The sequence below is a fragment of the Thermobia domestica genome, chromosome 11, assembly GCF_964235325.1.
Source record: "Thermobia domestica chromosome 11, izTheDome1.hap1.1, whole genome shotgun sequence".
Classification (NCBI taxonomy): domain Eukaryota; kingdom Metazoa; phylum Arthropoda; class Insecta; order Zygentoma; family Lepismatidae; genus Thermobia; species Thermobia domestica.
This window is the reverse complement of record NC_137464.1, coordinates 183,371,429-183,397,892: the sequence shown is the minus strand read 5'-3', so window position 1 is coordinate 183,397,892 and position 26,464 is coordinate 183,371,429. Positions and strand designations below refer to the sequence as shown.

The 26,464-nt window shown below is 36.5% G+C and overlaps 1 protein-coding gene across 2 annotated transcripts in view; it reads left to right on the top strand.

Annotated features, from left to right (window-relative positions):
• The window catches only part of LOC145664605 (uncharacterized), an 84,671-nt gene that overhangs the window by 5,521 nt on the left and 52,686 nt on the right, over window positions 1-26,464 (top strand). For both annotated transcript variants that reach the window (XM_081731413.1, XM_081731414.1), the window contains exons 2-3: window positions 9,567-10,799; window positions 17,617-17,784. In XM_081731413.1, the coding sequence (XP_081587539.1) occupies window positions 9,594-10,799; window positions 17,617-17,784 (1,374 nt within the window). In that variant the 5' untranslated portion in view covers window positions 9,567-9,593. The remainder of the gene's footprint in view (window positions 1-9,566; window positions 10,800-17,616; window positions 17,785-26,464) is intronic.

The window sequence follows — 26,464 nt, the reverse complement described above, 5'->3', positions numbered from 1 at the left end:
GTTTTTCCCCGTGGTAAATCACTATGCTTATTTTTCGTGCTAATTTAAAAACAGAAAACAATTGCAATGAAATATTGGACTTGGGTTTTTAAAATTACGCTTCTTTTTCGAAAACTGTATCCAACCTTTCACTAAGAAGGAAGATCACTAAATAACGAACGAACAAACAAATATCTTTTACTTTTAAAACACAAATGTAGGTAATTTGTCGAAAGGATTGAATGGTATTTTAAATTTTCAAGTTACGAAATAGTCTGAACAATAAAGAAGCAATAATGGTCATATCAATTACAAATACTTTTTTCAATATTAGAAATGTACAGAACAGTAACCTGGTATGAAACTTAAAATTGTGGCTTCATAGTAGAGGTTCATAGTAATGGGGAATACAAATATATATTTTCCCCTGCGTTTTGCAATTTGATTGCTATACCATTAATCATTTTGTTTCAATTTCCTCGCGGCACACCAACGGCCCATTCACGGCACACCAGTGTGCCGCGGCACACCGGTTGGGAAACGCTGACTTAGACAGTCATCTTTTATATTATTATTACTCTTTCCCCTTGTTTTTAAAAATAGTACTGCCACTCTTTCTTTTGTTAACAAAAAGGCACCACCTCACTTTCTTAATAAAAAAGAAAAAAAGAAAATCTCTATCTCAATACACAATTTTATTGTTGATTTGTTGCCACTCCGATAAATGTGAATGTTGTGGTTTTGCATGTGTTGACTGGCTTCTTATCGCAAGTCCCAGACACCTGCAATAGTTTATACGTGAAGGAAACACCGATCATATTTTATTCTATCGTTTTACTTCCCAATAACGATAGCCGTGCCTCTTTGAGAAATTGCAACTTAGTTTTTTATTCTGCCAATTGTAAAAGTATATTCACCAAGAATTTTCCCACACTTTAAGACATTTTAAGAAAAAATATCTTTTTTTCCTTCTGCAAATTTTGATCATTTTTTCCCTACGCCGAGGGAAATTTCCCTCCATCTGGCAACTGTGAGCCGGAGTGGGGACAGATTCTTTGCTGTTTTCTCGTCGTTACGTGCTGTCGTATTTTTGTGACATTTGCGGTTTTCGGTTTTTCAGAAAACCAATTTTCTGAAAACCGAAACCGCAAAAGCGGTTTTCAAAACCGAAACCGCAAAAGCGGTTTTCAAAACCGAAACCGCAAAAGCGGTTTTCAAAACCGAAACCGCAAAAGCGGTTTTCAAAACCGAAACCGCAAATGCGGTTTTTAAAACCGAAACCGCAAATGCGGTTTTTAAAACCGAAACCGCAAATGCGGTTTTTAAAACCGAAACCGCAAAAGCGGTTTTCAAAACCGAAACCGCAAAAGCGGTTTTCAAAACCGAAACCGCAAAAGCGGTTTTCAAAACCGAAACCGCAAAAGCGGTTTTCAAAACCGAAACCGCAAAAGCGGTTTTCAAAACCGACATTTCGGTTTTATGAAATTTCACTTTTTTCAAAAACCGGTTTTCGGTTTTTTCAAAAACCGATTTCGACAGCACTACTCTTGACAGTTATATTAAGAAGCATGTAAAGATCAGTACAACGTATTTTTTTTATCAGGATTCCTTCGTGAGTGAGTCGGCAGACGTATCGCATTTGTGGCCAATAAGTCCTGGTTCCGAGTTCAAATGGAGGACAATTTCTCTCGGATGTAACTCGAGAAGCTATTTTTGTTCCGCTTTAAGCTTATGTGACCCCTTCCAGCATAACCCGGTTGTTGCATAATAACATCAAGGCGAAACAAACTTATTTCTGTCCATATATGATATGAATATATAGAGCAAATCATTTAAACCATAAAAACCTGGTTTAAACCAAAAAAAACCTGGTTTAAACCAAAAAAACCGGTTTTTTTGGTTTTTTTAATAAAAACCATGGTTTTTGCCAACCCTGGTTAGAGCAGAGGTACGCGATTAAATTCTGTGTTAAACTCGGTAAATCTGCGATAGAGACGTTTGATATAATCAAGCAGGCTTACCCAGATGATGCTTTAGCAAGAAGTGGTGTGTTTCGGTGGCACCAGGCCTTTTCGGAGGGTCGGGAAGAGGTCGCCGATGAAGACCGTGCTGGAGGACCTTCGACTTCGACAAACACCGACAATTAGTCGTGTGCGCGAAGTTTTGAACTCAGACCGTCGATTAAGTATTCGTTTAATTGCCCAGATGTTAAATTTACCAAAAACGGCGGAGTCGTGAAATTGTGACGGAGCATTTGAACATGCGCAAGGTGTGCGCGAAGATTGTCCCAGAAGTGCTCACTGACGACCAGAAATTGCGGCGAGTGGAATTGTGACAAGAAAATTTGAACATGTGTGAAAGTGACCCCCAATTTTTGAATAACGTAATCACAGGTGACGATTTATGGATCTTTGAGTATGATCCCGAGACAAAGAGGCAATCTTCCGAGTGGCACACGCCGGCGTCTCCTCGCCCAAAAAAGGGAAGAATGAGCAAATCCAAAGTGAAAACGATGCTCATTGTCTTTTTTGACATCAAAGGCATCGTCCACCATCAATTTGTTCCTCCTGGACAAACCGTCAACGCCAAGTTTTACGCGGAAGTGCTCAAGAGACTCAAACGAAGGGTCAATCGAGTCCGACCAGACATCAGAGCCGACTGGAAGCTGCACCACGACAACGCCCCGGCTCACACCGCCTTTCTTGTGAACAGCTACCTGACCAAGGCCGGCATCCCAACGCTTCCGCAGCCGCCCTACAGCCCAGATGTGGCCCCCCGTACTTCTTTTTGTTTCCTCGCCTGAAACGCCCGATGTAAGGCAAGCATTTTGAGACGACAGAGGGGATCCAAGCAGTTTGCACCGCGGCTCTAAAGGCTATTCCGGAGAATGACTTCCGTGACGCCTTCAATGCTTGGAAAAATGAAATGAAATCTTTAAGTTTTACGTCCCACGGTTATGCCGGTTAGACTAAAGGAGACGGTGATAATGAGAGATGAGTGAAATGGTGGAATGAAGAAAGTGGGAGGAAACGGGAGAACCCCGAGAAAACCCACGAGCGCGGTGTTTGTCCACCACAAAGTTCACTTGGCGGGGGCTGGGATCGAACCCGCGACCCCAAGCACCAGAGGTGAACGCTCTACCACTGAGCCACCGCGCCCCCTCAATGCTTGGAAATCGCGCTGGCAGCGCTGCATCGACGCAGAAGGAGCCTATTTTGAAAGTTTTTAAAGAATTGTAATCATTGGCTCAATAATTTTTTTTTTAAATCGACTCAGTCCTATTACTTTCCGGACAAACCCTGTATGAGAAGTGGGCCCTGTGTTTTAGAATCTTGCCACATATATGTACAAGATAAAAATGTAATATTTTGACTGAACACTGTATAAGTAATAAAAAGTATGTTGGGAGCTTAGCTATCACATGCGTAGTTACGGAGCGAAAATGAAGCACGGAATTCTCCGTTAGGCCGTCCGCATATTGAGCAGACGGAAGCCAGCTAATTGAGGCAGAGGAAAGAAAGGTAGGATACAGAGAAAAAGGCCTGAATTCCCCAATCACAACGTTGGAGAGGCTGTTCTCTATCAAATTCTTAGGTGAATATGCAGCTTGAGGCTTTGTAGCATTGCTCACAGCTGTACCTCTGCTCGGCTATTCGGTCCTCTTGCCAGAATACGGCCGACTTACGTAGGACATGCAAAGGCTATCTCAAGGTATATTGCAATAAAATTGTCAGAGAGTTAAATACATGCAGCTTGTAAGATCTTGTGTGTGTGTGTGTGTGTGTAAATGTTGGTATTTTGTATAATGGGTTATTATTTAGTTTCTTCCCCAAATAACTTGGTAATGATTACGGTTCTTTTTCTGTAACTGTGATGTAGTCATTGTCTGGGATGCAGTGTGGTTATAGCCTATAGCGTACAGTGGATAGAACACAAACCAACTTGGGGTAGGTGGCCACTAAAAAGCATAAATGTCATGGCACAAGTGCAGCATGGGAGCCTGAGCGATAGTGAGTCGGTGAGCCTCTAAGAAGCAGGTATGACAGCGGCGGTGAGTATACGCATAAACGAGATCGTTCACAACGGGTCAATCCGTCGATGGATTGGGAGTAGATACTAGATGTCATCCGAATAATAATGTTTGAACTGACAATTATATTTAGGGTTAAGACTTTAGGGCTTTCCGCATCTCTGACTATTTAGCCCATCGCGTACATGAGGGATGACGTCTCTCAGCGAGCACACTGTCCGGGGAAAGGGAAAGAAAAAGGATGGGTAAAGGAAGGAAGCGGCCTGGGACCTATAAGTTAGGTATCACTCCGGCATTGGCCTGCTGTAAATTAGAGTGCCCCCACTGGGAATCGAATCCGAGACCGCTCGCACCGAAGGCGAGAGCGTTAGCAACTACGCTACGCGGGGCCACGACAATTATTTTTAACTATAAAGTGGAAGTTAAGTCTCCCTAAAATAGGGAAAAGGTCTAATCTTCCGTTGACGGCGGACAGGATGACACGCACATGAGCCTCTTTCAACGTTGTTATTAATTATTTGTTCGTATTTAAATGTATCTTTTCTCGTGTTACTCGTGTCTCACTTCCATCCTTCACTCCTAAGTGCCAGTCACAAGTGGGTATACCCATAAACATGAATAGTGAAAAAAATACTTCATATAAATAAAAACACATGCCTTGCAAGTGCCGGCGTGAAGCTCGTTGTCGATAGAAGGGAATTTCTTGGTTCCTACAGGAATAATCAAATGATGGCTTTTCGATATATAAAATATATTGTCTTGTCCCACTTCAGGCACATTAAGTTTGGTTATGTTGCAACTTTGGTTTCATTTTATTCCGTTGTACAGTACATTTCTACTTTTCTCTCCATTAATGCAGCATACACGTCCTAAGTTAGTTACTAAGACAGTGGGTTTAAAACACGGGCAATTTACGCACTATTATCTGTACATAATATCACATCAAACTCAAATTCGTATACTCGACGATTTAACTTCGTTTATTTCAATTATTCACCCCTTACTAATGACGTTTATTACCGGTTTTCGTAGTCCCTAACATTTCCTCTGATTCTCTTAATTTCTCCGTAAGTTTTTCATTTCGGAGGCGCCATCTGCGACAGTTACTCCGGAAAGCAAAGACTAAAATGTAGTGAACCAGCTACTAAAGCTTCAATTGTTATTACTTTTAGGTTCGCATGGTAAATATATGTTAGGAATCAGGTTCACGACTATCACGCAACAAAGTTAAGTGCGAGTAATGTTACGAGTGTATGCCAAGTATGTAGCAATCTTTGCTTAAACTGCCCGTGCGCCACGAGAAACACTGTGACGTAATTGTGTCACGTGTGTCGATTTTACTGCCACAGGGAGGGCTTTTTCACTCAGGCATAAGACATCTTGTGATAAGCATACTTTATTCAAGAATAAATTGTGTTGCCACGTTAATAGCAATTGTTAAGATTTGGGAAAAGAAAACTTACCATTAGCAAATTGCTCTTAACATAGAACCATTGAATACACTTTAGCAAGACTGTTGCTACTGCATAGCTTAGAATAGAAGTCAACTTGAAAAATCGCTACTTTTAGTTATTTTTAAATTCGAATAAAGGCTGATGTGTTACACACGTTAATTTCTGGTCTAAAAAAATTCTGGGAGAAGGAATCTCATCGTCTAGAGTAGTATTCTTCGAACTTCCTGAAGGAAACTATTTTTCCTATGTTTCCCAGCAAATAGTCATTTCATTCGTCTGATTCTTTGCGGATCTTGTTAATTGTAGACACGGAAGTACCTGCTGCAGTTGCTGCAGATTTGTTGGCAGGAGTGATATGGGCAATGCATTGCTTAGTTTTAGCTTCTTGGTCACAGAAATCGATAACCTTAGTAATGATTTCTCTCCTTTCCCTGTGCATTGTTTTGCCTTTCTTTCCCATGTTCTATCAAAGATCCGTGAAACGCAAATTATGTAGTAAATTCACCACAATAAAAAAGTAAATTAAAATACCAACAATTATTAACTTCAATAATAAAAACAAATAAATAAAATTCAAACTGGAATAACAATTCCGCAATTATCACACCACAAATGTTAAACTGACAACCTGCAGCGACAGAAACTAAATTTCTAACAGTGTGTGTGTGTTTGTCTCAAATCCTTTCTAACAGCCTGATCATTCCCTTCAAGCTTGCCATCATAGGAAGTCAGTAGTATGAGATTTGATGTGCCGATTTATTTATTTTTCAACAACAAATGGTTTCGACTACTTTCTGCACTTGCTTGAGTTATGCTTAGTTTCTGAATTTCATAAATAAAGAACATTGTACGCAACAGCACCTCATTATTTGAAAATACGATTGAGATTCTCGATTAGTGCTTTCCCCGTGCAAATTTTCAAAGTTCAATTTACTGTAAATTCACTGCACCCTGCTGCCAACCCTTCATACTTCATCTTTCCCACACGGAAAGGTAAAATATAAACCGTTTTTCACTCAGAGTTGGCTTTTTTGCCACTGCTTACCCCATCAACCTCCTGTACAGAGATTCCTCGTGACGCGCGGGCTGTAGTTGGTGCGTGTTCTTGGAACTTAACTTGCGTAAACATACGTACCCACCAGCTTCGCTCTGCCTCACGTTAATTGTAAGTAATCCTGTAAATAATATATTTGTGCAGTATCTTCATATAAGAGAATAAGCTACTCACCAATTGCGCCCTCTTATTTTTATATGGTAATTATTTTAGCAGTTACTGCCGCCTTTCGCTTATCTTATCCAAATATATAGTATAAGTTCAAAAGAATTTATTTACATGTGCTTTATATCGGTTGCACATCAACGAACATCCTGTAATGTGCTTAAATAGTTAACTGATGCATTCTATTGAATAAAAATGCTTTTGACGCAACTTTTCTACTCTACCCCATCCTCAACCAGGCCTTCCATTGCCATGTACACTTTCTTCCCTACATCTTGTATTATTTGGTCCGTACCGTATGTTTCAAATGCAGTCTTTCTTTAGATATTTTCCCTTTTCTCATTCTCTCTATACAATAGCTGATATAGCTAATAGCATGAGTCGTCAATGTCTCATATGTTGAATAATCCTATCTTTTCTTTTCGAAATATTCTTCATTGTATTCCTCTTTTCTTCTACCATTTCCAATATTTTCATTTAATACTTTGTCCACTCATCTCGTTTTCAACGTTTATCTATAGCAAGACATTTCGAAGGTTTCAAGATCCGTGCTTTCTCTCTTCTAAAGCCATGCCTCACATCTGTACAACACCACACATGTCATACGTATACTTTCATTAGCCTTGTCTTAAGTTCTGTGTTGATGTTTCCGGTTAAAACTATTTCTTTTCGAATTTCTTCACCTAAACTGTTCTGGATTTTACATCTCATTTGTACCTTTTACTATTATTATTATTATTATTATCATTACGTATAATTCTTTTATACTTACATAGGAACCAGGTGTCAGTGGCTCAGTGGGAAACTATTCATTTTTCGTATGTAAGATTGCAGATTCCATACCAGGGCTTCTATTGTGTATAACATCGTGTTCTTGCCTTACTCCATGAATATTTTTATCAGTATTGATCAGTATTTTCATACATCTTTTCAGACTAATGATGTGCCTAGGACAACAAACAAGATCTTTCATCTACTCTCTCTGCGTTGTGTAGTTCAAGAACTACCTAGTTATTTTCAAAGAAAGAATTGTAAGAATACAGATATAGGTTATATATCGCATTATACCACTGTTTTCAATTCAAGACATCAATATCATCAGAGATTTCACTCGAATATTTTGTTCCATGTACCCATATAACACAAATTAAATTTTATAATTTTACCAGTTGCTCGGCTTAAGCACTATAGTGCTTCGTACCAGAGAAGTTTAGCTTTTATTTCACTTTAATTTGCTTGTTAGTAATGATAAGTTCATATAATTTCCTCCTAAATGAAGCTTGAAGTAAATTTTTGAACACAAGGAGAAAATAGTAAATTTTCAGTGTACAGAAAGATCTTACGTAGCACGATTAATTGGCCATGCGCTGTGCAGAATAGTGTTGTTTGAGGCCTTCATATATACAGTGAGTTTAAATTAAATTTGTTCATGACAAAAATTCAAGATGATAAAAATTTGGTTAATTTAAAAAAAGAAAATGAATTAAAGAAGCTAATGCTATTCCGTAAATATGTGTAATAGTTACAGCCACATTATGCAAAGTATTCTTATGTGGGTTGGCAAAAACCATGGTTTTTATTGAAAAAACAAAAAAAAAAAACAGTTTTTTTTTTTTTGTTTAAACTTTTTTTTTTTTTTGTAATAATTTGTTCTATGTATTTATATCACATATGGACAGAAATAAGCTTATTTCGCCTTGGTGTTCGTATGCAACAACCGGGTTATGCTGGAAGGGGTCACATAAGCTTAAAGCGGAATCCAAACCGCTTCTCGACTTACATCCAAGAGAAATTGTCCTCCATTTGAACTCGAAACCGGAATTAATTGGCCATAAATGCGATACGTCTGCCGACTCACCCACGAAGGATTCCTGATAAAAATACGTTGGACTGATCTTTACATATTTGTTAATATAATCGTCAACAGTCATTTCAGAAGGACAAAAAGATAAACAATTGCCCAAGTGGAACCATTATACAGAATTACATATGGACAATTTCAAAGTACTACAGAGTACAGAAGGACTAATTTAGTCCAATTCAGTTCACTACGACTTTTATTAGTCCAAGTTAAAGATATATAATGACTTTGTATATCAGTAAGAAAAATGGATAAAGATACGAATTATTTGAGTCCACTTTGGCTCTGACCCATTTATACATAAATAGTTACCAAAGACTCTTATGATTTCAATAATTGCCTGTCGAGGGGTTTGTATGACCCCCCTTCCAAAAAAGTACGGCATTTCGATGTATTTTATCAATAGTAAACAAAATTAAAAGGAAACAATGTTTAGAATTTTCCTTTGGTTGCATAATAATAATAACAAACTATTAAAAAATCACAAAAGAAACATCCATAAAGTTACATAAAAAAAAGGTTGCTTTTGTAATATAATCTCTTTGAGTAATGAATGTAGAATTTAGGTCTGAATATAGTACGAGTAATATATGGGAGTGAAATGTGATAACCTACAAATGTGTGTTCATCAAGATTTTACGAATAGTTACACTTTTACGAACATTTTTCGTTTTTTGTTTTAAACCAGTTGGTTTTTTTTTTTAAAAAAAAAAAAAAACTTCTGGTTTAAACCAAGGTTTAAACCACCTTGGTTTAAACCAGCCAACCCTGATTCTTATATATATAGAAAGAAAAAATATATGGGATACCAACAACATTGATTTTTTTTTTCAATCCTTCAAATGGAATCGAAAATAGATAGTTTTAGTGATTTGTAATTTATTATACAACCTATCAGAGTAAATCATGTTCCTCATACGAGAACAATAACCAGAAATTCATTAAGGAATGAGTTTTGTAGATTGTAACAATCTAATTAAAATTAGTACATTTTTATTCTTAAAATAATTATCTTATTTGCAGGAGAGGCAGTATGAAAGAAATGTGAAGATGGCTGACCAAGTTAACGCCTGCCATGAAGATGGCAAAAGTAAAGATAATTGCTCCAGTCTTAACTTCATCAACGGATCCAAATTTCTTCAACTAGAAAATCATCGTTTAGAGCATCTTCCCTCAGTGATATGGACGAGTGATTTTAGCAATATCTTGCACCTGAGTTTAGCAAATAATAGCCTTGAAGATCTACCAAAGAGGTTTAACGACTTCAAAAGCTTAGTTAAGCTGAATATAAGTTATAATCAGTTTGAAAAAGTGCCGGAATGTATCTGCTTGTTGCGATCGTTAGAAGTTTTGCATATGTCCAACAATAGAATTAGAGTAGTTCCTCCTGAAATAAGTAATTTAGTGATTTTAAAAGAGTTAGATGTGAGTTTTAATAAACTTGAAACTTTACCGGACTCCATAGGACAATTGGTCAGCTTACGTTCTTTGAGTTTAAGCCACAATGATGTGATATCTCTTCCTGACAGTGTTAAATGTATAACTCATCTGGAGAAAATTAATCTTTCCCATAACAAGATCGTTACTGTGCCGCTATGTATTCTAGGATTGGAGCATGTCAAATCGTTAGACTTATCCAGCAACAATATTGAATCGTTTGTCGATCCGCCTAAATGTGTGTCTTCGTTAAAACAAATCAGATTAGACTATAATTCTTTAACAGAATTACCACAGTGGATTGAAAATTTGTGTTGTGCTGAAGAAGTGAACGTAAGCCATAATAAACTTAATACATCGACAATATTTACTAATGTAAACCAATTAGCAAAAAGTTTACAGAAGTTGAACATTTGCAATTGTGGTCTTGTTTCAGTGCCAGAAAATTTAGGGAAATTGGAGAAACTAAAATATTTAAACATAGGCAATGAGAAAGAGCCAGCAACTTATTACGAACGTAAAAGTCATCATGAGCGTAATGTAATCTGGGAAGTTCCTGTGAGAGTGTATAGTTTAGTATCGCTTAAGGAGTTACATTTGGGCTATATTGGTTTGCATTGGTTACCTGAAGATATAGAAGCCTTAGTGTCGTTGGAAATATTAGATTTAACGTGGAATGAACTTCATTGGCTACCTGATAATATTTGTAAATTGGTACAGTTAAGAGAATTTCTATTATCGAGAAACCAATTGGATTTGCTTCCATCTCGTATTGGAAGTTTAACATCTTTAGAGAAGTTTACTTTGGAAAGTAATAAGGTAAATTTTCAAATTTTATTTTTAATTCATTATTCAGAAATTATTTCACGATCTAATCTAAATGTTGCAATGAAAACAAAGAGTTGCGCTTTTCATTTCGCTGAAAAACTTTACATATAAATATTTCAATATGTTTTAACAATATGTCCTAAACTAATAGTAAAATTAATCTTATTGTGCCTTTTTGTTTAATCATGGTGAGATAATTGCAAGAACTCGCGGTTATATTAGTCCGAGTTGTAAGGCTTGTTTCCTGACTCTGAATGCTCAAAATATTTGTCCATTTATTTTGAAGTTATATTTTCGAAGAAAAATGGAATCAGCTTCCTCTAGCTGTATAGGCACGAGAACTGATGACCAGAGGGCAGTTCAGTATTACTACTTGAACACTTCAAATTGCCATTTTCGAGCGTTCAAATTGCACGTAACTTTTGTTGAATTCTCTCTTATTATCCAACGCTTCGTATAAACTGTACAGTAAAGTATAACATCTAAGAAAACGATGAAAATTTACTGACTCGAAACCGCTCTACTACTTAATTGTCTCGAAACATCAACACAGTAAATTACAGAGGTGCAACTATAAAATAATAATAATAATAATAATAATAAGTCTACTGTCCAGTAAACACTCAGGAATATAAACAAGTTATTCTTCACACTTTCTCAAGCCCAGTTGCTCCTAAGGGTATACTTTTGAACTAGTTTAAGTTATATCTGTATAATTTGCTGTGTTCGTGTTTCGAAATGATTAGGTAGTTGAGTGCTTTCTAATCAGTGAATTTTCGTCGTTTTCTTAAGATGTTATAGTTTAGAAGACGTTTTCGCCCATGTACAGTCCGCAGCAAAAAAAACTACAACATGAGTCTATTGTGAAACTACGCCTAACAGCCCAGGGAATGAGCATAACATCTAAGTGGCACGAATCACTCTAGAGAAACTTCGGTGTCCTCCCCTGCACACTTATTTTGGATCAAAAGACTTCATCCTTTCACAACAAACTTACATGCTCATGTTGCAGGTTTTTTGTTGCGGACTGTACATTTATTTGGACTAAAATGTTCGTGAGTTCTTGACGCTAGTTTTTCAGCGTGCATCGTGATTTAGGAAGAGAACAGAAAAAGCTCTTGCAATTGTCTCATCGTGAATAAACAAAAAAGACAGTAAGGTTAGTATTACTATAAATTTAATAATATGCCAGAAATTTTCCTTGTTATATTTATGTCGTGTGTTCATATATATAGATAAGGCCAATTTCAGGAAAACATAGTGATAGTTACAGTGGCAATTCTTGAGAGAAGTCACAACAACAACAACAAAAGTCACTACAAGTTTATGTAATGTATACAACTTTCTGAAGCTTTCTTCCCGTATGTAACATTTAAATTTATCGCTGTGACTTCTCTCAAAAGCCGCTACTGGGTAGTTATACTTTTAACACACAATCTGACACATTTTGTTAAAATTAACTAACATTCACCTGTTATGGGAATCCTAAACGAAATGTCATATTCCTAGTATGATTTTGGCAACCAATCCTGTTGTCTTCAGTGTAATGAAAAGCTTCGGATTCATAAACATACTTGTGTATAATTTCTTCAGTTTAGTTGTTTTCTTACACAAAAGACTAAAATCAGTAATAAGAAGTTGATTGTAAGGAGTACCATCGCAATTTGTTTTTATTTTGGTACCCCAGCAGAAAAAAAAAAAAAAAAAAACACGTACCGTACATGCACATGTACAACATGCGCCTGGAAAACCCTTGAAATTGGAACACTGTTTTACGCCTGATCATGTGCTCATGTTTTTTAAAAACATTGCGTGTTCAGTCCCTGGAAACGGAAAAACACAGGTAAACAAGGAAGAAGTGAACACCTGGTTTGTACCTGGAAAACACATGTTTTGTACCTATAACCGAACTCAACATCTGTGGACTGCATGTTTTGCAACTGATCTTAACGTGTTTTCTGTTCAACAGCAGCTGATCATCCGCTGAACATTGCATGTAAAAAGAAGAAGACCAGTGCTATTGTTCGAGAGCACTGAACATGCAATGTACAGGGATCGCAAACATGTAGTGAAAGGAGAACTGGAAAATGGCGCAATTTTTGGCCCTTTAACTTACATTTCTGAGGGTAGAAGAACGAGACACCGGAATTTTGCTGTATAGATTTTGGCGGCCATTCAACATCAAATTTCAAGATGGCGGCTATTATTTCAGAATGGCAAGCATCTACGCTACAGGGTGCAATTTCTGGTCTTTTATCTTTGAGAGTAAAAACACGAGACGCCTGAAATTTGCTGTATAGTTTTTGGTGGCTATCCGACTTAAAATTTCAAGATGGCAGCCATTATTTCAAACTAGTGGGCATCTGCACTATAGGGCACAATTTTCGGTTTTTTAACCTGTCCCTGGTCTTTAGACCTACTAGCTATTTTCCATTTTGTGGTAATTATAAAATGTGTACACTGTTGAATGAAACTTGAGTTCGAAATTTTGCTGAAGGAATAAGAATCAAGACTGAATTTCCAGCAACACAGCGTTTCTAAACATACCAGTATCTGCTGCTGGTCCAGGAAAATATAAATTCGCACCTGCAAATTTCTACCCACTCAGTGAGCCTTCCAATATTGTCGAGATTAGTCTGTTTTGCTGGAAATTCAAGAATTCATTCGAAAGCAACATGTAGCTGGACACTGCATGTACATGATGTTGATACAAGCAACATACACCTAATAACAAAACAACTTCTTTTATATATATATATATATATATATATATATATGAGAAACCCATCTGAAAATGGCCTTTTCTCGGATTTAAAACATTCTGTCTACCGGGCATGGTTCTTTTATATTTCAGACAATGTACTGTTTCTCTGTAACCTGCAAATACATGCTATCACTACATACCATGTACAGTTCATGTTTATACAACCCTTTTCTGCTAAAACAAACCACCTGGAAATCCTATTGTCCGTATTAAAAACATACCATGTACCAGACATGTAAACGACAAACTCCTGCTAGATGAACAATTCTCTGGAACCTGCATGAACATTCGGCAATACAGGGAAAAAACAGCTCATGTTCACAGCAGATTTCTTTTGAAATTCAGCATAGCTGAAAATCACGTTAAAAAACGGAACACATTATATGTAATGTGCAGAAAATTTTCGTTCAACATTTAAAATACCGGCTGGCCTGGAACTCAAATGTACATATTTACAATATCGGTGGAGTACAGTGTGTGTGTTGGTACCATTACATACGCAGACACGTTTTCACTAAATACCACGTGCTACACATTAACTTACATTCGCTGATCTGCACATGTTTGCAGCCCGCAACATTTTCTTCTGAACAGTGCATGTACATGCGCGTCGCACAGGTACTGATCAGTCAATGTACAGTGCACACATGTGATTTCATGTCAGGACAAGAATTATTACATTCAAAAACAGGTGTTATTTCCCGGATAAGTGCCTGTTTCTGTTCCAAACTATTTACTTTACACGTAACACGTGTAGCACATGAGCAAAACATGCGAAAACAGGCACTGTACATTGCCTGTTTTCTCAAAAAGTTTTCATGAGGGACAGCTAATTTCAGTTAATGTGTGTAGTGATCTAACATTTCAATAAATAATTTCCAACTTTGAGTGGAGAAAGACCGATGTTGAATAAAATATTAAAAAGAAAGATATGAAGCCGAAGCATTTCATTACTATCTAACTCTTGAAGGCAACAGAATAGGTGGTCGAAATCATACTAAGAATATAACAATCCTTTTTGAATTCCTAGGGCACATTATAGGTGTGGGTTAATTAATCAATTTATAATGTGTAAAATGTCTGTTCCATTTTTACTGTAGTGAGCAAAATATCTGTCATATTTGAAGTGATGTCGAGAGAAATTTAATAATCGTTCTTACAAGTTGTGCACAAGAGAATAGTCGTTTCAGGTAGTAAGGGCGGACTCTTAAATTTCCTGAATCAGTTGGTCATTATTATTAGTATTATTAAGAGAAAGGAGGGCAAACTCAGCCCGTTTTACCTACGTGCAAGTGTGGTTACTGCCATATATTACCGTGAAAAGAAAGAAAAAACTGTGTAGTTTGCCCCTCCTACTCTGAATACCTTATGTTGTCTGAGAATCATATAAATAGAGAGTATTTCCGTTACTCTTATATATCATAAACCCTTACATGACAGCTTCACTCGATTAATCTTTATTGCTGTGTTTGTTGGTTTCACAGTCTATAATAAATATGACATAAGTTGGAATTAAAAATGCAATATTTCCAGATTTTCTGTTATCACCTTCAGGGAACATGGTGGCTTAGTGGTAGATTGCTCACCTCTGGTGCGTGACGTTCTGATTTGATCCCAGGACATCTGAGTGTAGTGGACAGTATCATGTCCGTGGATTATCTCGGGGTTTTGTGTTTTCTTCCACATTCTTATTCCACCAATTTTGCCATAATCATTCACTCTCGACCATCTCCAAAAAATCTAATTTTTTCATGAATATTTATGCTATATCAGGGTACTTCAAACCACAATTAATTGTTTTTTAAAACATCTCGTAGCAAAACACTTCTGCCACCATTTTGCGTTTTCTCGATTTCGGGCGTTTACGTTGTTTTGAATATTTCAGCATGTATTTGTCCTAGCAAATTGAAAATTGCTGGACGTGTCCAACTTGTGCAGAACTAAAACTTTGTCCTCTTAACATTTTTTCCTAAAACCACTTGAAAGGGGTGAAATCAGGCCCTTCAGTAGCAACATTTAGGACAATGAAAACATGTTTGGGAAGAGGAAGAAACTGACGTAGAGGTCTGAATTTTTGTGTGCATGTAGTCCGGGGTCATAAGTTTATACTCAAAAATTTGCAGACCTGTAGCTGCTCCCAAAGCCCTGAAAAAATATCGTAAAGTTGGGGAATTATGCAAATTTGGCATATTTCACTGTCCAATATCTCCAATGGGCCTGGATAAAAAAATCTAAAATTTTAGAAATAGTTACTCCTTTAGCATACCATAACACACAGCAAAGCATCTTTTGTGTTCTTAAGCAGAAGGGGGTCAAAGTATTAAGGAATGACGTCATCCTCTAGGAGGTGTTTTGTTCACAAATTCAACTGGAAATTTGTTGCTGTGAAGTAAAATGAAGTAGGATGAATGGCTAGTCCAGTTAAGGCTCTCAAGCTCGTTTCTTTCCTCTAGTTGTGACTCACTGTCTTATCACCCACAGCAGCACTGCTAAAGAATGCCGCTATCAGCAGAAAGCTAGAAAAGTCAAAATGCATGCTTGGCAAAAAGAAAGAAAAAAAAAGTCCGAAAGTAAGGAAAATGTGCGCAATTCCCCAACTTTACGATATTTTTTCAGGTCTTTGGGAGCAGCTACAGGTCTGCAAATATTTGAGTATAAAGTTATGATCCCGGACTACATGCACACAAAAATTCAGACCTTTACGTCAGATGCTTCCTCTTTCAAAACTTTCCAAACATGTTTTCAGTGTCCAAAAATGTTACTACTGTAGGTCTTGGTTTCACCCCTTTCAAGTGGTTTCAGGAAAAAATGTTAGAGGTCAAAGTTTTAGTTCTGCACAAGTTGGACACGTCCAGCAATTTTCAATTTGCTAGGACAAATACATGCTGAGATATTCAAAACAACGTAAACGCCTGAAATCGAGAAAACGCAAAATGGCGGCAGAAGTGTTTTGCTACGAGATGTTTTAAAAAACAATTAATTGTGGTTTGAAGTACCCTGATATAGCATAAATATTCATGAAAAAATTAGATTTTTTGGAGATGGTCGAGCGGTACATGCTTGATCACTTAGAATGGATTGACCCTCTAAGAGCCATGCCTCCTTTTGTAGTGGTTGGTTGCAGTCAGGCTTATAAGAGTGGAAATATTATGCGATTTGGGGAGGGAGCTGTCAACTCAGCCGGTCATGGTTTCCATATGTTTGTAAAGTACCGCACAACCCATTGTATGCCTGGTGAAATGATACTTTATGCAGTCTGTCCTATGTGTATGCCCTATGTGAAAGTTAATCTACATTTAATTATATATATATATATTACCAGTGCAAGTAACGATATTATACCATAACGATTTCAGTGCTGCTTAACGACAATAATGTTCGCATACGGAAGAAGTGATAAGATAACTGTACTCATTATGTCGTCTGTCATTTATCGAACTAAACTAAATATTCTTCAGTCTAGGAGATTGGAACTATCACTGTTTGCAGCAATTAATGATACTATTCGTACATAGTTACGTAAGAAGGACCTTTATGTCAATTGATATTAAAATTCTATCCTAAATATATCGTTGGTGGATATTCTCTGTCTAGAGCTGTTGTAATATCAGTTGTTAACGAAAGTTGGAAAGCAGTAATAAAAGGTAAAATATATAAATTTTCTCATTTATACTAAGGTACAATACTAGTAATTATTTATGTGTTTATGTGGATTTTTTTCCCCACAAGAGTCACAGGCAACAGTCGGGCGAAACATTTCCTTCTTTTTATACAATTTTCTTCTTTTTTCTTAGGGGTTTAGCTTGTCCGTTATTTTATTTGCTTTTTTTTTTTTCTTCATTTTTCCGGCACCAAGAAAGGAATGGCACAGGCTGACAAAGGCGAAATAGTTTTCGCATAATTACGAGTAATCAAATGGATCTATAATATGTGTTATGGTCGCATGTACCACACTGTGCACATTTCTGCGATATAATTGATAAATTAAGAATGAAACACTAACTGTTTAATATTTTGATAATTATTTTTCATGTTTTATTTCAGTTATATGAAATTCCATTCTCCTTCATTGAACTAAAGCAATTGAAGTATCTGGATTTGTACAACAATTACTTCTCAGATGTTCCTGAAGGTCTCCTAAATTTACCACATTTGGAAAGCTTGGATATGGGAAGCAACTGTTTTGAAATTACAGAATCAAAAATTAGTGCGGTAAGTTTAAAAGGGGGGAAAAAAAGAGGATGTGTTCTTTTGTGGGTTAAATAAAACTTAATTCTCGGGCAATAGAAGTCCACAAAGGACTTAGCACCCGGACGGCTTCCCACTGGGTGATCGAATACCTTGTCGCTATTTTTTTTAGTCTTATAGAACCAGAATTTACTACTTCTTAATTGAAATAAAATCTCTGATGCCTTCCTGGATCAGCACCGATCTGAGAATCACACTCGTATTTTTAATATTTATTTTATTTATTTATTTTTGTAATGTTATATTTCATTATCACTCAAGTATTTTGTGTTCTCTTTCCGGAACTGCGAATGCCTATTACAATTTAAATTTTAATTTAAGTATATATCAACGTTCAGTGTTCAATTCCATGCGTATACACATGTAAGTATAATTGAATGAAAGTTATTAACGGAACTTCCTCGTGGCTATATGGTTAGCATAGACGTCTTTACCGCTGGAGACTGTGATTCGATTTTTGGTGAGAGCTCACGTGGTTCGGATCCCAGTTAAGCTAAGGTCCACGTCATACAGTCTCACTGCTGAAAGGGAAGCTTAACTCGAATTCACCAACCAATCATTTTTTTTAACCTTTTATATTGCATAGATTGTTTATTTCAACTTGTATTTCACTCGCCTATTTTATTTTGCTGCGGGTTTCATCTGGTACCTGAAAGCAATGGATACAAAAGACGAAACTACGAGTGTCTATTTTTGTGTTCGTAAAGGCAGTTATGATCAGTGTGCAAATAGCCTATGCTTGTGAGTTGTATTAAAATTAGATCAATGTGTAACAAACTTAACTCATTAACAAGATGAGTGATCATTTCTAGTAAACATCATGCATGGCAGTAATGGTACCTGGCAGTAATGGATAGGCACAAGGTTACCAGCACATTTTAATTGTATGCATAGTGGCGATCAGCAATGGTTTCCATTTTTGTACCAAACAAATTTATATTCTAAACGATTTTAGGTCCAATGTAAAGAAGTAGTACTTACATGCATCAGGAAATTGAAACGGATTTAGCTTGCAATATAATAGATGGGTGAAATATAAGCTGAAGTAAATAATTACCCAATAGCCCTTTTTGCTGGTCTAGTGTTAGCACGTGTACTTTTGGTGCACTTGGTCCCGGATTCAGTTCCAGTGGGAAACCACAAAAACTTCATTTTGCAATTATTCAGTCTTCTTCTTCTTCTTCTTCTTCTTCTTCTTCTTATTATTATTATTATTATTATTATTATTATTATTATTATTATTATTATTATTATTTTGTTTTGTTTTGTTTTTCTACATAACATAAAGGGTAGTTTATTTCATTGTGTGTATAATTTGCATCAAAAATGAAGTTTGTAACATCCGATGTTAGCCTTGACCTTGCTAGATTTTGTAACTTTAAGTATAAAGTAATCTTAAAAACTTGAGTACATAGTAAAAGCGACAGCTTACTAACCGTTTCATGAGCTTATCCTGCTTAATCTTTCAAATTACCCATAAATGCTGAAAAGCATTTCATGGATTACACAAAGTTTTTTTTTTTTTGGGGGGGGGGGTAAATAATTGAGTACATGTTGCATGAATCATGATGGTATCTATCAGTCTATTTGTCAATGCAATGGTTGATATTTTGATATAACTACAGAAACATAGGAATTTAAATGGGTCTCATCAGTTCGTCTCCTAGATTCTTTAAAAAAAAAAAAAAATTCAACCACATGTAAACCCAATCCAATGAAAAAAATCTCATGTAAATGCATACCACTCACAGTTCTTCAGGAACAAAATTTCCTGAGAACAGACTATACTACAGATTTTTCGTTATTTCTTTGTACCCGTGTCAAATAAGGCATTGAAAAGAAACTATTTCCAAAAGAATGCATTATGTTGAGAAGTTTTTTTTTTTTTTTTTTTTTTGGAGGGGGGAGAACAAGTATGTCCTGTATGCTCATGAAAAATAAATATGATATTTTTAATATTGCCTTGATGATTACCCAGGATATTGAAAATAAAATAAAAATAACTCCACTGGAAATAAATTGCTTCCACATATGTAGGAAGAGGCGCACTCTTATCTTTATTTATACGCTTTCGTGACTGAACGTTTATGTTTGCGTTCACATCAAATAATCAGTCGGTTTCGTTCACAAGGGTGATTTGGTGTTACTCGAATGATATTTGGAAGAGACAGTGTGGCAGTAGATTGTAGAGTTGAGCTTAGATATAAAATGAGTCATTGAATCTTGTGTGCCTTGTGATTATGTAAGAAAATAAGAACTGTGGTATTTCTTCTGTTCCCTATACTCATAGGCCCACATGTTTGGAAATGTGTGTGTAATTATGTAAGTAAGTAAAGGAAAAACCTGCCGATTTGATTGAGAGTTACGTCCTTAGTAGGAAGTCGGTTACGAAAACGTGGAGAAAGGCGTTTGCACAGTGGGGCGTGAAAATATTCAATACCCTAATTCTTCTTCTGTACAAACAGTTTTGGAATCACTGTTTCAGCAAGGAATATCTTCCTCAGTGACAAAGAAAGGCGGGACCACCGGTAAGGTTCTCTACCGAGGACTTTAAACGAAAAGTGTTTTGTTCTGTGCTTAGTTAACCGAGAAAATCATTCCGTCGCTGAAGTGTTGCATTCAACGTTAAAAGAAGTTGGCTGAATAGGGTATTATGTGTGCTTGAGGTTAAGGTATACAGGATGAAGATTGTACATAAATTACAAGATAATGATTTCGGTGCCACGATTTTTTTTCGTAACGAGTTGATAGACAAATTAAATGAAAATTCCATGGGTTTATTTCAAATTATAATGTCAAATGAAGCTAAGTTCTTCTTAAATGGAACAGTGTCTTCGTCACATACACGCTTCTGGTCCCAGTCCACCGTCGGAAAGAGTTGAACGTTGTGCAGATCAAAGAGGTATTATGGTATGGATGGCACAAATAGCAACTGCTTTTTTTTCGAAAGTAACTTTAATCAACTTAAATACCAAAATATGTTACGAGAATTTCTTTACCCTGAACTCGATCGTTTAAATTTTGATCCACACAGTGACATGTGGTTTTAACAGGATGAGTCTCCAGCACATCGTACTAGAGCAACATTACATATTTTGAGAAGAAAGTTTGGAAAGATTTCAATAAGTGCGAATTATGATGTAGAATGGCGAGCTAGAACTCCTGATCTAACCCCATGTGACTTTTTTCTGTGGGGTTTTCTTAAGCAAGAAGTTCATAAAAAACTCTTCAGCAACACTTGAATAACTTCGACAATAATACAACGTGCCATTGAACAGAGAACTCTGGACACACTTGAAAAATATCTTCACACAAAGACCCTTATACATAGAGTGAACTTATGTTTAGTACATCACGGAGGTCACATGGAGTAAATTGCTAACTGCTAAAGAATTAGTCAACAAGGACGTTAGTGTTTGTTGTACAGGTAAGACAATATTTCAAACCTTTCTGGAGAACTGTGAGTAAGTAGCTATTAGTGTGTTTCGATTTATTAAAAAAAAAAAAAAAAAAAAAATCGAATGCAGTTTTGCAAAGCTAACTAATTAACAAGTGGTACAGTGCCTGAAGTACGAAATTAGGCTCCTTCACATTATGACCAATATTTACCTTTTCATTATGGTCATACACACCGCTTGGAAGGATCTCTCTGTATGTGTTATATGGCGGCTGAAATCATTCTTTCAAACGTCACAGTTTCATACTTGCTAACAAATCAAACATGAAATTTTAACTGCGTGACCTTTGACCTTTTATGACATTATTGACCTTTTCCTATGTTCATGCACACTCCTTAGAAGTATCTTTCTGCATGTTTTCTGTGGCAGCTCAAATCATTCTTTCCAACGTCGCAGTCTCATACTTGCTAACACATTAAACATGAAATTTTAACTGCGTGACCTTTGACCTTTTATAAAATTGTTGACCTTTTTCCTAGGATCATACACACTCCTAAGAGTGAACTTTATGCATGTTTTATATGGCAGCTCAAGTCATTCTTTCAAACGTCGCAGTTTCACACTTGCTAACACATCAAATATTTAATTTTAACTGTGTAACCTCTGATGATGTTACTGATCTCTTTGCTTTGATAAAAAGGGCGTTTCGTAGATCCTTTATGTATGTGCTGTGTAACATCATCTTCAACTAAATTAATTGTGTACAATAAGCTGTTGGAAAGGGAGCTTTTTTCCACAAAGGTCACAGATGACCTGCTAGAGGTCACCGGGTCACGATTGCCCACATTTCTCGTTATCACATTGTTTCGGATCAGAATTTATGTCGATGTACCAATTTCTGCTACCAGAAATGGATATTTCAAAAAAAAAAAAAAAAAGACATGTGAGACTACTATTTAACATTGAAATCCCATAAGGAAAAAAATTACATTTTGACCTTTGACCCTGTTACCCCGCAGACTGTAATACCCGTGACCTCATTTTGCTATCAAACAAATCTTCTGACCTTTCTCTAAATTACCTGCAAATTTCACAATTTTAGCTTTTACGAGTGCTGAGTACTATGAAACTAAAATTTACACACGAATTATGGGACAGTCTATATATATATATATATATATATATATATATATATATATATATATATATATATATATATATATATATATATATATATATATATATATATATATATATATATATTCTTTTGTACTTTACATGTGATTGAGAAAAAATACTAAATCTGGAAATATTCTCTTAGTAGATTCTTACAGGTGAAGTGAGACACAGGATACCAGGGGCTTGCCCCTATTTCAATATAGTCCGAAGGTAAATAATATTTACAGATAAGATTTTGGATGGAATACAATAAAGTTATTTCAATAATTTTTACTGTTACTAATTTATTTCCATATTTTTTTGTTTATTTATTTAACAATCACCAGTATTTATTTTATACTGGATATCTAATAACAAGAATGGAAAGGATTTTTGGGAAGGTATAGGCCAGGGCCTGTTTAGTAGGTACCATCCCGACATGGTAGGACTGAGGTAAATCCTGGAAAACCCCAGTCAGGATGGTCGGCAGCGGAAATCGAACCCACGACCTCCCGAATGCGAAGCCAACGCTCTACCACTTGAGCTAATTATTACAACCAGTCAAATTTAAAATATAAAAAGTAATTATCAAAAATAAAATTTAATGATTTTTAAAATAGCTCTAGCAACTGCAACAATTAGCACATTATGATTGGTTATTGAGCATATGGTATACATTAAAATAATAATTAAAATTCACCTGAATAATGTTCCTTTTCTTTTTTGACCTTATATTTCAAGTGCTTCTCATGGGCACCTTTTTTCGTTAGGGCTTATACTTAAAATTTCCTTTTGGGAAGTACTTGAAATATAGATTTACAGAAACACCGAAAGGAACTTAGAAAATCACATTAAGATGAATTTTAAATATAATTAACATATTCGTAAATCTCAAATACCTTTGCTTTCCATTATTGTCATATTACCATGAAGCGCTAGAAGATTTCTCTCGCCCCACAGTGTTGAAGACCGCCCGGGATTGATCAAAACACTTCTGTTAAATATGTAGACTTTTGTTTCATGTAAATTAAATTTGTATGTCGTCTTTGTATCAGAGTAAAAGTTAAATTCTTTTCCCGAATAACCGAGTGATTAATAGTTCCTGTATACATTATCCAGGTTGTATATATACAGGGTGATCCACAATTATATCCCTATTTTCATTTCACTATTATTCTGTCATTAACAACGTTACATGGTTGCTGTCAATTCTATTATGTACTATGGTCCTTGCTATTTCATTCAACATAGGCACCAGCATTACTAGCACACCGTTGCAGTCTGGGTCCAACGTTCCTCACAGACCGTTGCAACATGTCGTTTGTTACTCACGCACACTCTTCCTTAATGACTGCTTCCAAAGTCACGCGGTTTTCTGTCATACACTTTCTCTTTCAAATATCCACAGAGAAAAAAAAATCTAATGAGGTCAAGTCTGAACTTCTGGGTGGCCACTCAACATTTCAGCGACGTCCAATAACGCGGCTTGGAAAAGCATTGTCAAGCCATTCTCGCGAAATCAACGCAAAATGGGGAGGTGCCCTATCATGCATAAAGTACAAGTAGTCCACTCCGTTCCAGGTTGAAACAATGGGACAAACAAACGTTTGTAGCATGTGCACATACCTTTCCGCATTCATTGTTTCACGAAGAATGTAAGGGCCGATAAGAGTGTCATCACGAATACCACACCACACAGTCAGCGAAGAACGTGAGTGCAATTTTTCAATTGTAGCTTGGATATCTGGTTCTTCTCCCGTCCATTGTAATGTGGATTCAGCGAACTCCATTCTAACATCAAAGTCTTCCGGTGACAATACCTGGACAAAATGTGGTTTCCATGGTCTCCAGTCGATCCTCTTCATTAGCCATTGGACCGAACCATACGAAAAATCAGATTCTCCATCACATTGTCTCAGAGATTTCGTGGGACTTTCGCAAATTCCACTGCAGCGTTGACTTTAGCCTCTTCAGTGACAGCTCTCTTTGGAGGCCCAGCACCATTTTCATGTGTAACCGAACCCGTACGCAACAAATTCGCATGCAGTCTCTTTATTGTTTTATGTCCAGAGTCGCGTGTCTCCCCTTTTTCCGTCTCCACCATCTTTGCATCAATACGGACGACTGTCATACTTCCATCGTTGCTGCAATCTGAGCAGTCGGCAATGTTTTAGTCTCTGCGCCATCTTCACTTAATTACCGGTTAGACCTGCAACAAACAACAATAACATTACAATTACATAATGGCATAGAGTAGAGCATAATATAACGATAGTTATTTATATTACATCGTTTGTGATAAAATAGCAGTAAAATAAAATAGGGAAAATATATATAAATCAGGGCCAGATTTCGTTTTAAATGTTTAAATGATGAGTTTAATCTCATAGCCCTGATATTGAAAATGGGCGTAAAATGCGTAAGAAACAAACATGTGTATTCAACAAACACCGTCTTCATGTTATGTTAATTATAATTTCATGTTCTGTGGCTGTTGATTGTTTGACAGAAGTTTAATTAGCAAAGGCTGTTTGAGATGAGGGCATACAGCTTAACATGTAATCCGATCTTACACGAACTCCATCGAAGATATACAGAAAACATGAACACTATCTAACCATGAAGTAATTGTAGAAAACTAGGCAAGATGAGTATGTATTAAATGAGCAATTCGATTTTAGTTGGTTTATTTGAATTTCAATTTGATATTTCGAAAGTTCTGGGAAGTTTTAAATAACAACATAAAGTTGACGTATTAAAAATAATTATTGACACTAGAGGGCACGGTGGCGTAGTAGTAGTGCTTACTCTTGGTGCAAACGATCTCTGGTTCGATTCCACCTCATGTAAGTTTATGGTGGATAGTATCGTGTCTGTGGGTTTTCTTGGATCTTTACAGTTTCCTCCCACTCACCATTCCACCAATTATGTCCATAATCATTTACTTTCATTAATCATCCTTCTCCTTTAGTGTAATAGGGCATAATCAAGGGCGCCGATTTCTCTGGAAATTGGGGGGGGGGGGCACTTAGATGCAGAAGGCATATATGAGGATTTTTAAGACAAATTGCATTTAAATTATGTCAAATATTGTATATTCATAAATACAATGCGGGGGCTCACATGAGCTTTAGGGGGCCCGGCCCCCCTGGGATCGGCGCCCTTGGGCATAATCCTAATACGTTAAACTAAAAATTTAATTTTTCATTTCAATTATTTGCATAAGACAAGTCCTGACACATTTTTCTTTACGATGTCATTCAAAGCATTAATATGATTTAACTCTTCGGAAGTACGGACGTGTTTTTAGGTGTTTACACTGCCGTTATAGGAGATGCTGTAAAATGTCAAAGATCAAATACTTTTCATGGAAAGAGAACGTAAAATCGTCAAAAAATGTGCATCTGCAATTTTTTCATTACTCCACGCTATCTAAAAGCATGACGTACACTCTTGTCCAAAATGATTGTCGCATATCTATAGTAGAAGTGGGTGCCGATAGATGGCCGAGTCAGCAAAAAATTATCTTGTTTTCCTAGAATTCGATATCATTTCCTGGAATTGGGAGGCAAGTTTCGACAAGCCTTTGGTTGCTATGTTCATAGCCTTTTATGGGTAGTACAGAAGCGCGTGGGAAAATTTTGGTTTATTTGACCCCCGTCACCCCCTACTCCTCTTTAGTTGCTATGTTCATAGCCTTTTACGGTTACCACAGAAGCCCGTGGGAAAATGTTGGTTTGCTGTTGCTATGCTCATAGTCTTGGACGCCTACCAGATGTAAAAAACAAGATAAAACATGCCTTTTTCTTGTTCTTGTCGTTTATTGGCTAATAATTTGAATCCCCAAACCCCTCATCCCTCCTGCGAAGAGCGTAAGCGGAACGTATGTGCTTCTGTCGATCATTCTGTTAGCAGCTGTTGCAAAGGAAGAAACGTCAAAACTTTAAAGATGTCATCGTCAATGAGTTTATTAGATAAGCTTAATAAGCCATCAATGGTACCCTTTACAAAAATGCGAGATTTGGAGATTGGAGTACCATTTCGTATTGTAAACTGTGAGATAATTACAACGGTATATGGTAGGAAGG